The 16,351-nt window shown below is 36.0% G+C and overlaps 1 protein-coding gene across 4 annotated transcripts in view; it reads right to left on the bottom strand.

The window, feature by feature from the left end:
• TBCD (tubulin folding cofactor D) overlaps positions 1-16,351 on the bottom strand; it is a 502,517-nt gene that overhangs the window by 142,939 nt on the left and 343,227 nt on the right. For all 4 annotated transcript variants that reach the window (XM_078155768.1, XM_078155769.1, XM_020987528.2 and 1 more), the window contains one exon: positions 134-252. In XM_078155768.1, the coding sequence (XP_078011894.1) occupies positions 134-252 (119 nt within the window). The remainder of the gene's footprint in view (positions 1-133; positions 253-16,351) is intronic.

Genomic DNA, 16,351 nt, shown 5'->3' with positions numbered 1-16,351 from the left:
AAAACTGAAAATACTGCTTGGATTTTAAAAAAATGTTATAATCCAATTCTCTCAATCTTTAATATGCATGTCCTGTTCAGGACAAGCTGCTTCAAACTTACATATTCTCATTAGTATCAAAATCAAGGCTCACCAGCTTAAGTCTGCCTTTCAGAAAAAAAGCTGGAAGGGAACCCAAGGCCAGTGAAAATCCACAGCGAATCATTTCTTCTGTGTTGTGAAGTTCAGAAATATAATTCTTCATCAATTCATCTGGAAAAAAGGAAATGGAGAATACATAACTGCCACTAGAAATCTACATTCATTAAAAATATGATCAGTATTGCAACAAGATTATGAAAGTAGCTAGAATTCCTCCCTAAAAAGAGTATTTATAAAGAATTTTAAGGTTTGTAAAACACTTTATATATGTAATATCAGTTGATCCTCATAACAGTCCTGTTAGGTAGGTGCTATTAATTATCCCCACTTCACACATTAGGAAACTTTCATGAGACTGACAGAGGTTAACAGACTTGCCCACTGTCATGGAACTAGGAAATGTCGGAAGTAAGATTGAAACTCAAGATTTCCTTATGATAAGGCCAATCTTCATCATCATCAAGCATTCATTAAGGGCCTACTATTATATTCCAGGCACAGGGCTAAGAGGTGGGAATCAGAGAAAGGAAAACAAAACAACAACAAAAACCAAGTCCCTGGTACTACATCACACCCATCAGATTGGCCAACATGACAAAACAGGAAAATGATAAATGTTGAAGATGTGAGAAAACTGGAACACTAATGTGCAGCTGGGAAATGATCCAACCATTTTAGAAAGCAATTTGGAACTATGCCCAAAGGGCTATAAAAATGTACATCCCCTTTGACCAGCAATACCACTTCTAGGGCTATATCCCAAAGAGATCATAAAAATGGGAAAAGGACCCACACACAAAAAAATACTTATAGCAGTTCTTTTTGCGGTGGCAAAGAATTGGAAATTGAGAGGAAGCCCATCAATTGGGGAATGGTTGAACAAGTTGTAGTATATGAATACAATGGACTGCTATTGTGCTATAAGAAATGACGAGCAGGTAGACTTCAGGAAAAACCTGGAAAGACTTGTACGGTCTGATGCTGAGTGAAGTGAGTAGAACCAGGAGAAAGTTGTACACAGTAACAGCCACGCTGTGTGATGACTAATATTGACAGACTTAACCCTTCTCAGCAACGCAATGATCTAAGACATCTTCAAAGGCCTCATGATAGAAAATGTTATCCACGTCCAAAGAAAGAACTATGGAGTTTGCTAGATCATAAATTACATGGTAGGGAATTAAGCGTTAAGAAGACAGGATAGACAAGAATGAGCCAGGTTCGAGAAGGCTTTAAAAAGCACAGAATTTTACATTTGATCCCAGAGGTAACAGGGAGCCATTGAAGTGAGAGAGTGAGAGAGAGAGAGAGAGAGAGTGTGTGTGTGTGTGTGTATACCAGGGTTGTGGGGAATAATATGAACACATTATCACTTTAAGGAGATCACCTTGATAGCTAAGAGGAGGATAAATTGTAGTAGGGGGAGATGAGAGAATGAGAACAGACAAAAGACTATTGTCAAAGCATGAGGTCACTGATGACTGCCTATTTCAGGGCAGTGTCAGGCAGTGTTAGTGGAGAGAAAGGGACATATATGAGATATTGTAAAAGCAGAAACAGCAAGACTTGAGCAACAGAATGGATAAGTGGGATAAGTACAAGTGAGGATATGAGGATGACACCAAAGCTGTGAGCCTGGATGATGGATGGGGCCCTCAAAAATAATTGGAAAGTTTGGAAAAGGGGAAAGTTTTGGTGAAAAGATAAAAAGTTATGTTTTGGATATATGAAGTTTGATATCTCCGGCACATACAATTTGAGATGTCTGAAAAGTGAATGTAGAAGCAAGACTAGAACTCAAGAGAGAGGTTAGGACTGGATAAATACATAACAATAACATAAAAATAATAAATAATAATACATAGAATTTATATAGTGGTTTAAGGTTTGCAAAATGCTTTATAAATATTGTATTTTATCCTCAAATGGAGATAACAATACTAAGAGGTAAGTACTATTATTATCTCCATTTTAAAGATGAGAAAACTGTGGGGATTAAGTGGGAATTAAGTGACTTGCCCAGGATCAAATATTTAGTAACTATACAAGGCTGAAGTCCAGTGCTCTTTTCTTTTCTTTTCTTTTCTTTTTTTTGCTTTTAGGCAATTGGGGTTAAGTGACTTGCTCAGAGTCACACAGCTAGCAAATGTCAAGTGTTTGGTCAGAGGCTGGATTTGAACTCAGGTCCTCCTGACTTCAGGGCCGGTGCTCTATCCACTGCGCCACCTAGCCGCCCCTACCCAGTGCTCTTTTCACCACACTATCTAGCTTTCTAGATCTGAAAAACACCTAACCATACATAAGTGAATCCACAGAAGTTGATACGGTCACCAAACAAGACAGTATCAAGGGAGAAGGGAAGACAGCCTACTATCTAGCTGCCACAACACATACAGTGAACATTTTAATCAAGTTTGAACTAGATTAGGAAGGAAATGGATAGGCTATCTGGGATATTTTTATTAATTCTTTAGATTCTTTCACTTTTGTCTTTATATCCTCAACATACAGTACACTTCCTGGCTCATACTAGATACTTAATGTTTACTGAGGGGTAGATTCTAAGACAAATATTTTCATAAGTGACATAAGTAGGCTGGACATATGCACAGTTTTCAATTTTGTCAAGTTATAAATATTTTCTGTAGAAATTCCAACTTTTACAGAAAAAAAGATTAAATTATGAATGCTGGTCTCATTCCACATTTTCCTTTCATCCTTATTTTCAAAGAATCTCAAACATTTTTAGGATGTAATGGATTAAGATGAAGAAGATGGCAGATAAAGTGTCAAAGAATCTTTCTAGTTACCCAGAGAGATCAAATAGGATCATTAACCATTAAAACATTACAATGGATGTCAACAAAAGATTCTAACTCCACTGTGATATTCAATACTAGAGATATAAAAAATGTAAAAGTATCTGAAAATCAAATCATAGTGATGCATAAATGATGGCAATAATGGTTGGAGCAATCAGTCAAAGACGACACCGGGCATATTTATTGAAAAAGAGTTAAAGTCAAGTGATAAGGGATTTTGAAGTTTGGAATTCATAACATATAAAGCAAATGAGAGGAAACTGGTAAAGAAAGGTAAAAAAAGAGGAAGAAAAGCAATGGGGTGGTGAGAGAGAGAGAGAGAGAGAGAGAGACAGACAGACAGACAGACACTGGGGGGGGGACGCAAAAACAGAAGCAATGTGACACACAGATTTCCAAAAAGAAAAATGGTTGATTGCATTAAGAGGTGATACGCTTGATATCATCTAAACAAAGACTGAATAAATATTAATGTTGAAAAAAGGCTTTATAAGGTTCAGATTCAGATCTGACTTGATGCCTTGCTCTGACACTGGAAGAAAAGACCCTTCTTGATGTTACATAAATGTATTCAAGGACTCCACTTTAGGTTTGGCAAATTATATTTGTTATTACTATAGCTTTATGAATATACTATTATCTCTACAATGCATTAAAAGGGAAAAAAAGCATTGTAAGAAGAGCTATAAGAAGAGCATTATAAGTATTATAGAAGAGCTGGGTTCAACTCCTCTAGAGAAGAGCTGTGGAAACACAGAAAAGTTTTGGGGCCTAACTTTCTTCCTCTTGAAATAAGGATAGCAATACTTGTTTGAGGTTGTGCCTCATTTAAACTTCAGTAAAGTTGAAGTTAAGACAGTGAAATGCAAAAGCCTTTCGTAAAGAAAGCATTTCAAATCTATGAAGGATACTTGAAACTTGGAAGAGTTCAAATGCTTGAGAAAAAGATAGAAAAAACAAGTCACTAGTTTCTAGGTACTCTTCCAATAAAACTGCTAAAGTTAAATGGAAAATGTAACTGTATAATTACCATAACTAAGGGTAGGAGACTTCATAAAGGGAACCTTGTTCTGAACTATAGACCTACCCAACCTTCTGCCAACAGGTGGGTAATTTAGGAACCAAGGGCCTGAGAGTGTCAAAGAGGAGTGGCTCCCGCCAAAAGAAGGTTAAGGGTCTCTGCCTTTGATGAAAGAGCACAGTAATAATTTACTGAAAAAAGATAGTTAACACCTAACCTAGACAACAGTGGCAGATGACAGACGACCCACAAAGCATAGATGGCCTAGTGCCAAGTGACCTTCAAAGTCCAGCAAGTATTATCAGCTTAAATAAATGATCTGGCTTAATGTGACAGGAACAAGACCCAATGGCTGAAACACCTGCTCAATTCAGGGAAGCAGTGGATTGGCCAACTCAAGCAAAATATAGTGCCATACCATAATCAAAAGTACCTGATCTTCCTATGCAGGAAAAATACATATTCAATGCAGATGGTATTTATATTAATTCATTTTCTATAATGTCTTCAAATATAATATAGTTTCCTTATTTATCTTTTTCAAACTAGTATGTAAGTAGAAGAAGAGAAAATATATGCCAGAGTGAAAGTTCCTAACTGCCAAATTTCTCCCCAAAACTTCAACAAAACAACCACAGCAGGAAAAATGAATTCTGGGTATAAAAGCCAACAAAAAGTCAGAGTGACTCATTGTTCCAGCCTAGGAGAGCTTATATAAACAGAAAGAGAGGTCTGCAGACACTAGGATGTGGGCTGGCATAAGTCACACCTGCTGTGGCATCAGAGGCAGCAGCTGTAGCAGCAGCAGTAGCAACAGGAACATTGGGCACAAACAACACACAGGCACAATAAAGGGAGAGAACACCTGGTCAGAAAGAGATTCCAGGGAACCCCTATGCTAGCACTAGGCCCAGTATCTGGTGCCATTTGGCAGCTCTGTAGCCTATTATCCAGTTCCAGGTTACAATTCCAAGTCAGAGAGGATCAGTCACAGTCATGAGGGATCAGGAAACCTAACTGTGTAAGAACCTGACCACAGACCAGGAGGGCAATGAACAGAACTCTCCACAGATCATACCACCCTGGAACCATGAAAAACCCAGAATCTCCCAGATTGAGCCATAGAAGCTCAGGCCTGGCATCCTCCACAGAGGTAAGCAGAGCCAAACTCTAACATAAAGTTCGAAGTCAAGAAATAGGCTAGAAAAATGAGCAAAAAAGAACAAAAAAGAACAACTATGAAAAGCTTCTACTGTGACAGGGAGGCTCAAGATAGAAATTCAAAAGAAAACTACTCAAAAATACATACTTCCAAAGCATCAAAGAAAAATGCAGACTGGACACAAGCCCAACAAGAAATCCTAAAAGAGCTAAAGAAAGAGATAAAAGAGAGCAAAATAATTATTTTAAAAATCAAATAAGAGTGAGAGAGGAAAAACTGGGAGAAGTAATGAGAACAATGCAAGAAAATTTTAAAAAAGGATTAACTTGGTAAATGACACTTAACACATTACTGAAGCGAGTAACTTCTTAAAAATTAGAACTGGTCAAGAGGAGGTCAATGACTACAAGAAACTTCAATAAACAATAAAACAAAGTCAAGAAAATGAAACATAAAGTCTGAAATATCTCATCAGAAAAATCAGACCAAGGTATAAGCACTTAAGAATTATTAAATTAAGGAGCAGCTAAGAGGCACAGTGGATAGAGCACTGGCCCTGGAGTCAGGAGACCTGAGTTCAAATTGGTCTCAGATCAGACACTTGACACTCTGACACTTACTAGATGTGTGACCCTGGGCAAATCACTTAACCCCAACTGCCTCACAAAAAAAAAAATTGAAATACCTGAAAGCCATGACAAAAAAAAAAAGCATAGACATTATATTTCAAGAAAGTGTAAAGGAAAATTGCCAGGGAAGCAAAAATAAAGAAGGCAAAAATTATCTCCTAAAAGGAAAACTCCCAGGGATATGATAGCCAAATTCCAGAGCTCACAGGTTAAGGAGAAAATACTTCAAGCAGCCAAAAAAGAAATAATTCAAATATGTAGAGCCACAGTCACAATCACACAAGATTTAGAAGCAACAATGTTAAAGGACAGAGGGTCTTGGAATATGACATTCTGGAAGTTAAAGGAGCTAGGATTACAACCAAGAATAACTTACCCAGCAAAAATTAGTATAATCCTACAGGAGAAAAAAGGGATATTTGGAAAAAAAGAAAGATAGGGAGAACTTTTAAACATTCCTATTGAAACGACTAGAGCTAAAAAGAAAATCTGACATTCAAATATAGGATTAAAAAAAAGCATAAAAAGGGAAACATGAAAGAAAAATGATAAGGGACTTAATGAGGTGAAACTTTTTATATTCCTATATTATATTTCCTAAGAAACATTATCATTATGAAAATTGGAAAAAGTCTATTTAGACAGATGGCATGGGTATAAATTGATTATGTTGGAATGATTTCAAAAATAGAATGGAAGATTAAGAAAAGGGATGCATTGGGAGAACGTGGAGGGAAGGGGAATAATGGTGGAAATTATCTGACACAAAAGAGGTATGCAAGTAAGTTTTTACAATGGAAGGGAAAATGGGGTGAAGGAGGTAATACTTAAAACTCACTCTGATCTGCACTAGATCAAAGAGGGAAATATGAATATATATTCATTATATATGAATACATATTAATTATATACACATACATATTCATTATGTACACATATATGCATATATACAAACAAACACATATACACATTCATATACAGGTGGGCATAGGAATTCATCTTACCTACATGGAAGTAGGAAAAGAAGGGACTCAAAAAAAAAAGGGGGGGAGTTGTGGGGCAAGAGGTAGGGAAGATTAAGGTAATGATCAAAAGCTATATAGGTTTTTGAGGAGGAGACAGAATAAGAAAAGACAAGGATAAATATAGAAGAATAAAATGGAAAGAAATACTCAGTGATCACAACTGTGAATGTGAATGTATTAATTCATCCATAAAATGGAAGTGGACGTTAGAATAGATAAGAAAACAGAATCTGTCAATATGATGTATAAGAGACATAAAAAATAGAAAGACAGACAGAGAATTAAAATAAGGGTCTGGAGCAGAATCTATTATGTTTAAGCTGAAGTCAAAAATGAAAGAGTAGCAACCAAGATCTCAGACAAAACAAAAAGGCACAAACAGACGTAATTAAAAGAAATAACTGGGAAAACTACATTTTGCTAAAAGGTACCAGAGACAATGAAGTAGTATCAACACTAAAAATACAGTTATCCCTTCCACACCATGACTCCCCCCATCACAGTTTCGGAATTGGGAGGAGGAGTTTTGCAGAATCTACACACAATATGCAAAGACCAATAGACAACACAGAAAAAGTTTAGAAACGCATAAAATGTATGTATTGTACAATATGAGCAGTATTTTCTTTTAATACCATAATAATTCAGACTTCTTCTCTGGTATGATAGGAGAGCCAAAAATGTTTACACTGATTTCCCAGATTGCAGGAATGCTGAACCCTAAACCCCACAACGTGGAAAGGATAGCTGTGTATGCACCAAATGGCATAGTATCCAATTTCATGTCAGAAAAGCTAAATGAATTACAAAAAGAAATAGTAAAACTTTACTGGTAGAGAAACTCAATTTGTCCTAATCAGACCAACACAAATCTAAACATATAATAAAATTTAAAAAGTTAAGAGGAGGAATAAAATTTTAGAAAAGTTACATATGATAGATCTCTGAAGAATACTGAATGGCAATAGAAAGAAGCATACTTTTTTCTCAGTTGTAAATGACACCTTCACAAAAACTGACCATGTAAGAGGGCATAAAAAGCTCACATCCAAATGCAGAAAAGCAGAAATATTAAACATACCCTTGTCAGAGCATGATTCAATAAAAACTACATTCAGTAAAAGTCATTAGAAGAAGAGATGAAAAACTAAATCATTTATCACTAAAAAATGACTGGGTCAAAGAACAACTCATAGAAACAATCAGTAATTTCATTAAGGATAATGTAAATAATGAGACAACATATGGGATACAGCCAAAGCAGTACTAGGGGATATTTCATATCTCTAAATACTTACATTAATGAAAGAGAGAAAGAGCAGATCAATGAATCAGGAATAGAAATATAGAAATAAAGCCAGTTCTTATTTCATGTAAGTGGACCATTTTGCAGACATCCCACTACCACCACCACCTACTGGGCTCTATATGTCCCTCTCCACCTCACAGCTCTGTGGTCTGAAGAGATTTAGTACCTAGAGCAGAGAACCCTGGATGCTATTACCAGCGCTGCTACCTGCCAGGAATTGGAGCCCAGGCAGGTGGGCACCTGCTGGGGAGTCAAATTTACATAATGTAAATTAAATAATGCAAGAACTATGTGTAAAAAACAAACAAACTAGAAAAACAATAAAATTAAAATCTCCAATTAAACACCAAAATAGAAAACAAGAAATTAAAAAAATTGAAAAAACAATTTTAAATGAACTAATAAATAAAACTAGGAGCTGTTTTTATGAAAAAATAAAATAGACAAATCATTATCCAATTTAATTTTTTTAAAAAGGAAGGAAACCAAATTACTAGGATCAAAAAGGAAAAGGGTGAATGCATCATCAATGAAGATGAAATTAAAGCATTTATTAGAAATTATTTTAACCAATTATGTGCCAATAAAACTAACAATCTAAGTGAAATGGATAAATATTTACAAAAACATAAATTGCCCAAATGAACAAAAAAGAAACAAAATACTTAACCCATAACATATGAACAATGCATAAACAAATTACATAAGAAAAAATTCCTATGGGAGTTCTGCTTCTGAGAGCCAAGATGGCGGAGTAAGAAGTAAGTTGCTCTCACCCTCTCTTCTTAGCCTCTGAAAGGCCAGAAAATATCACCCCAGGAAAATCTCTGGAACAGCTGAGCCAGCAGAAACACTGGGTGCAGCAGTCCTACAGCCCAGGAAGCTTGAGGGATTAACAGGAAAGGTCCCTCTTGCCCTGGGGTAGGGGGAGCAGTACAGAACAAGAAATGTCCCAGCAAGCTAGCCGAAAGCCCTACCTCAGCATACCGGGGAGATCCAAGTGCCCCAGTACGAGCAGGGGAACCAGTGGAAACTAGCTGGGAAAACTACCAGGTGCCATGGTGTTCTCCAGCAGCCACGTCTCCCAGGGCCTCAACAAAACTCTGGGAAAGCACAACTCTAAGAGGGAAAGTCCCAGGCAGAAAAACATCCATCTGCAAGGAGCCAAAGAAAGCGAAAGGCCTGGGTGAGCAGGCAACCTCCAGGGGCCAGATTACCCTACCCCTAGAGTTCCAGTGTTGTTGATTCCAGCCCAACACCATTTATGCTGCCAGAACCCTACAGCCTCCAACTGCCAGCATCAGCACACAACACCAGTGACCAGGCCCTGGGCTCCCAGCAAAAGAAGATTGGGTCAGTGCCCCCCCACTCCAAACAGGCGAGCTTAATTTTTTTAAAGGCCAGGAAATAAGCAAATACCATAAGCAAAAAGAAATGTACTATAGATTCTTATTACAGGGACAGTGAAGATCAAGGCAGAAATTCTGAAGAGGACAACATTGTCAACAAACCCACATTTGAAACCTCAAAAGGGAATATGACCTGCTCTGAAACCCAAAAAGCCTTCTTAGAAGAGCTCAATAAGGATTTCAAAAGTCAAATAACAGGTAGAAGAAAAATTGGGAAAAGAAATGAGAGGTATGCAAGAGAAAGTCAATAGCCTGGAAAAGGAAGGACAAAAATTAACCGCAGAAAACAAGTCCTTAAAAAATACAATTGGCCAACTGGAATAAAAGTACGCTGAAGAAAAAAAATCCCTCTGATCAAATGGATTTTCAAGTGAATCTGCCATACATTTAAAGAACAATTAATTCCAATATTATATAAACTATTTGAAAATACATTTAACGGAGTCCTACCAAATTCCTTCAATGACGCAAATATGGTTATGATACTTAAACTAGGGAGAGCAAAAACAGAGAAAGAAAACTATAGACTAACATCCCTGATGAATACTGATGCAAACATTTTAAATAAAATACTAGCAAGGAGATTATGGCAATATATCACAAAGATCATACACTATGACCAATTGGGATTTATATCAGAAATGTAGAGCTTTGTTCAATATTAGGAAAATCATAAGCATAACTGACTGTATTAAAAACAAAAACAACAAAAATCTTATGATTATATTAACAGACACAGAAAAACCTTTTAAGAAATTACAACACTGATTCCTATTAAAAACACTAGCAAACCGGAGTAGATAGAGCTTTTCTTCAAATGATAAGTAATATCTATGTAAAAACAAGACAAACATTTTCTGCAATTGGGATGAACTAAAATTCTTTTCAATTAGATCAAAGATAAAGCAGATGGTAATCATCATATCATTATAATTCAATATTGTGCTAGAAATGTTAGCTCTAGCAGTAAGACAAGAAACAGAAGTTGAAGCAATAAGAATAGACACAAAGGAAACAAAACCATTACTCCTTGCAGATGATATGAGAACCTGAGTGAACTAACTAAAAAAACTGAAACCATTAGCAACTTTAGCAAACATGTAGTATATTAAAAAATCAGATTTCTATATATTACCGACAAAACCCAGCAAGAAGAGGTGGAAAGAGAAATTTATTTAAAATAACTCCAGACAGCATAAAATACTTGGGAGTCTACCTGCCAAGACACACAAAGGAACTATATGAACACAATTACAAAACACTCTTCACACAATTAAAGACAGAGCTAAACAACTGACCAAATATTAATTGCTCATAGCCAATATAATAAAAAAAAGATAAAAATTATAATACTATCTAAAATTTATTTATTCAGTGCCATGCCAACCAAAGAACTATTTTATATAGGCAGAAAGGAAAAAAAAAAGAACAAAATTCAACTAGAGGAATCAAGTCAAGAATATCAGGGAATTCAATGAACAAAAAATGGAAGGAAGGTGGCCCAGCAGTACCAAATCTTACACTACACTGCCAAGTTGTAATCCTCAAAAAACAATTTGGTACTAGATAACAAATAGAGTGACTGATTAAAGGAAGAGATTAGATACACAACATATAGATGTAAATGACCACAATAACCTAGTTTTTTTTATAAACCTAAAGATTTTAGCTATTGGGGCAAGAGCTCATCATTTGATCAAAACAGCTCAGAAAATTAGAAAGCAGTCTAACAAAAATACAGACCAATATCTCACACCACATAACAAGATAAGCTCAAAATGGGCACATGATTTGGATACAAAAGGTGATATTATAAGCAGATTAAGGGAATTTGAAAAAAAAAATTACCTGTCAGATCTTTGGATAGGGAAAAGAGTTCACGACCAAAAGAGAGTTAGGATTAGGGAAGATAAAATGAATAATTTTGATTACATAAAATCACAAATTTTGGACAGACAAAACCATTGCAGCTGTCACAATAAAAATCTGTCATGAAGAGAATCTGAGCCACAAAGTGCCAAGCTTAATCTATTTATTAGTAGTTGCCAATAATAGAAATCAATGGCGTCTCTGACCAGAGACACATTAGAGCAAACAGAACAGTCTCTTATATAGTTGGTAAAAGTGTAGGGTTGGCTTACATTTGGCACCAGGGCAACAGAAAACACAGAGCTAGTCAGCATCCTCTGGAAACTCCTGTGTTAAGCAACCCCCTACATCAGGATGGTCTGGTGCTAGGCTTTTGACTAGGCAGAACATATGACCACACTGACTCATCCTCTTTCCTCCCTTTGGGGACAAGATAGATTGAGTACAGACTGTAATCCAAAGAAATGAGGAAGTTAAACTCTTACAAACTCTAATATTAAGGCCTATACAATTAAATCTAACTCTAATAATCCATAAGTACCAATTCCAGTGATTCACAATCAATAGTTAATATAAAATAAAGTGGGGTATCAATTTTCAATTTCATATAGCCAAAAGTAGAATGAAAGCACAAAATTCAAAAAAAAAATTTACATCAAGTTTCTTTGATGAAGATCTCATTTCTCAAAAACTGAGTCAAATTTATACAAATTAAGAGTCACTCCCTAATTGATAAATGGTCAATAACTATGAAAAGCCAGTTTTCAGAAGAAGAAATCAAAGCTCTCAACAGTCTTGAGAAAAAATTCTCTAAATAACTAATAATTAAAGAAATAAAAGTTAACACAACTCTGAGATACCATCTCACACCCATCAAATTAATTGGTTCACATGACAGGAAAGGAAAATGACAAATACTAGAGGGGATGTGGAGAAATAGGTACACTAATGCACTCTTGGTAGAACTGTGAACTAATAACCACTCTGGAGAACAATTTGGAAATATATCCAAAGAGTTATAAAACTGTGCATATACTTTGACCCACCAATACTCCTTCTATGTCTGTATTCCAAAGAAATCAAGGGGAGGGTGGTAAGGATCCATTAGTATAAAAAGTATAAAAATATTTTATCAGCTCTTTTTGTTGTGGCAAAGAATTAGAAACTGAAGGGGTATCCCTTGTTGTAGGATACCAGTTGTGGTATACGATTGTGATGGAATATTCTTGTGTTGTAAGAAATGAAGAAGGAGATATTATCAGAAAAATACAAGACTCAAGAGAAACATAGAAAGGTAAATAGAAAAGGGAAATCATAAAGGACTTAATAAAGTTAAACTGTTTACATTCCTACATGGGAAGACGATACTTATAACTCATAAGAACCTTCTAATTATTAGAGCAGCTAGAAGGCATATATAGAGAGAGAGGGCACAGGTTTGAGTTGAATATGACAGGATGATATCTAAAAAAATTAAATTAGGGGTGAGAAAAGGAATGCACTGGGAGAAATGGAAAGTGAGAGGTAGAATGGGGTAAATTATCTCACATAAAAGAGGCTTTTACAGTTGTGGGGAAGATGTGGAAACAGGCAGGGAAACATTTGAAATTTACTCCCATCAGAAATTGGCTCAAAGAGGGAATAACATATACACTCAATTGGGCACAGAAATTTATCTTACTCTACAGGAAAGGAGGAGAGGAAAGGGATAAGAGAAGTGAGAGGTGCTGACAGAAGGGACAGTGGATTGGGGGAGTCAGAAGCAAAACACTTTTGAGGAGGGACAAGGTGAAAGGAGAGAGAGAATAGAATAAACAAGTGGGGAAATAGGATGGAGGGAAATATAGTTAGCAATCGTAACTGTGAAAAAATTTTGAAGCAAATTTCTCTAATAAAGGCCTCATGTCTCAAATATATGGAGAACTGGGTCAAATTTATAAAAAATAAGAGCCATTCCCCAAATGACAAACGCTCAAAAGATATGAAGTCAGTTTTCAGATGAAGTAATCAAAGCTATTTATAGCTATATGGAAAAATGCTCTAAATCACAACTGATTAGAGAAATGCAAATTAAAACAATTCTGAGATACTACCTCATACCTATTAGGTAAGCCAACAGGATAGAAAAGGAAGATGACAAATTCTGGAGGGGATGTGAGACAACTGAGACACTAATGTACTACTGGCAGAGTTAAGAACTGATTCAACCATTATGTAAAGCAATTTGGAACTGTTCCCAAAGGCCTATAAAACCATGCATACACTTTGACCTAGCAATACCACTACTAGGTTTGTATCTCAAAAGAGATTTTTAAAAAAAAGGAAAAGGACCTATATATAAAAAATATTTATAACAGCTCTTTTCAAGAATTCCAAACCAAAAGGGAGCCTATAATTCCATTACTCTGAATGAACAGAATTTCTCAGACGTCTAATAAGGGCCAAGTCCAGCAGCACTTCATTGTCCAGACCTAACCCAATATCAGGAACTTGCAGGGCACAGACTAATTGGGGCAGTAGTCAGACTTTGTTCTGGATCAGAACATTTTAGAAACACTGAAAGCTTACAAGTCCCTAGTACGTCCCTGGGATCTTGAATAATATGACACTTAATACTTCAGGAAAGCAGCAACACGATTAGCCCAGACTTTCCTTCCAGAAGTGTTGCAGAGTATAGGCCTAATATCAAGACGAAAATCAGCAAGGAGGCTAGAAGAAAGGCAAAATAAATAAATGAATAAATGAATGACACGATCATAATGAGCTGTTGCAGTGGCAGTAAAACTTCAAGACACAAATATAAAACAAGAAAATAACTATGACTTTGGGTAGAACTCAACTAGCAAAGATGAAGCAAGAGATTAAGAGAGTTACAATTTTTCTTTAAATAAATGAAATGATAGTGGTTGAGGAAAAAATTGTAAAAGAAATGAGACCTATGGAGGAAAGAACTGGAAAGTGAATTAACAGTCTGTCACAAGAAGTACAAACTCCCTGAAAATTAGAATGAACCAAATAGATGGTACGCATTTTATCTTCACGCAAAATTGACCATGTATTAGAGCTGTGGTATAAAACTCAAACAGAAAAAGGGGCCACTAATCCCTACACAAGTATGCCCATAGATCTTGGGCCTTTTGTCTTCTTTAACTTCTATGGGCCTTGATAATTTTCATACTCTTAGGATACACTATTTTTTTCTAGGCTACTTAAATACAAATACTTCACCCTGGTTTATGTTGCTCCCAACTGCTCATATATGTTTACCTTTTTTATGGTTTGTTTGGTTTTTTTATTCCTGTGTTTACATTCCAAAGTGTCTACTCAGCTTTAGTTATTTCATCAGCATTGCTTTGAAGTCCTCTATTTCATTAAAGATCCATTTTTTCCCCTATAGGATTATAAATTTTTCTGGGTAAATTATTCCAAGTTGTAACATATATATGTATGCATATGTATGTGTATGTATGCACACACTTATTTATTTTTTCCTTTTACATAAAAATTCTAGATTTGGGTTATGATGTACTATTTTCACTTTCCCTCTGACTCTAATATATCCAGACAGTTTTCATTCATGATTTCTCCAAATATGGTATACAGTCATTGGTTTTGTCATGGCTTTTAAGTTGTCTAATGATCATTAGAATTTTTTCTCTCTGAGGTATTTTCCAGAACAGTTGTATTTTATATCAGATATCTTAAATTTTCTCCTATTTTTTTCACTCTTTTTACTTTAATATTTCTTGTTTCATCGTGAATTCATTAATTTCAGTTAGATCCCCTCTAATTTTCAACAAATCTACTGACCTGGGTAAGGTTTCACACCTTTTGTAATTACCTGCTAATTCTCCATCAAGGTCTATCCTCTAGAACTCTCATTTCTTTTCACATTCTTTTCTCTACAGCACTAATTTCACTTATAGTATTTTTAAACTCTTAATTTCTCCCAGGAATTCTAGTTGATCATAAGGCTAAGCTATATTTTAATTTTAGGCTTTGCTTCCATATTTTGGGGAATTATTCTCTTCTGGGTATTTGTTTTAGGTGCCTCAGACTCCATAATGGTTATTTATCCTTATCTTTCTATGATTACTTTTTCTTCCATTCTTAATACCTGAATTGAGACTTTGTATTAGGGCCTGGATTTTCACACTTTTGGAGGGACTACTGGGCCCTTGTTTGGTCCTGTTCTATATTTTTTGGATCTTCATGTTATTATCTCCAGTTACTGAGCCACAAACATATAACTGTTAAGGACCTCAGTGGCAGTTCAGGCCAAGTAACTGCAACAGAATTGCAGACTTTCCTCTAGTCAATGCTCCCTGCTCTGGTCACTGAGATGGAAGCTCTAGCCCAGTCATCTGAGCTCACCCTGAGATACTGCTCAGGGTCAGAGTGATAGATCTATAGGCTCATCCATGAGTCTGCATTCCCTTCTCTGCAGGCCCTAGCTTCTATTCTTCTTTGTCCTTATTCCAGGTTCTACTTAGCAGCAAGCAAGTCAAAATCTCTGTACTGAATCCATAGTCCTGCTCTGCAGTCTGAATGACAAAGTTAAATGTTCACCTCTATCACCCTGCCCCATCCCCATCCATTACACAGACAAAGGTTCAATATGCCTGAAGATTTTATATGGACTCTAGTGGTTGGACCTCCACCCTATTGCCCAAAGACCTTTCTCTGGCTATCTCCCCTGATAATTTTGGCTGAAAAAAATTACTTACTATGGTTTCTCCTTGGATTTTTGAATCACCACTCAGTCTGATGTTCTTCACTAATCTTCAATGGAGCTATTAGAGACAGTTAACCTGTACTGCTTCCTCTTATTCCTTCATCTGTACCAGTATCTGAGAGACACTGTCAACTAAGAAATGGCAAGGTTTGGCAACTATCTGGATACTTGTGGATTGAATGAAAATGAGGAGTCAAGAATGAAATCAAGTCTGTAAATCTTCTTGACT

This window comes from Phascolarctos cinereus, unplaced genomic scaffold (genome assembly GCF_003287225.1).
Source record: "Phascolarctos cinereus isolate Bilbo 61053 unplaced genomic scaffold, phaCin_HiC Scaffold_5;HRSCAF=322, whole genome shotgun sequence".
Lineage (NCBI taxonomy): Eukaryota > Metazoa > Chordata > Mammalia > Diprotodontia > Phascolarctidae > Phascolarctos > Phascolarctos cinereus.
The sequence above is the reverse complement of the archived record's forward strand: the minus strand, read 5'-3'. Positions and strand labels throughout refer to the sequence as shown.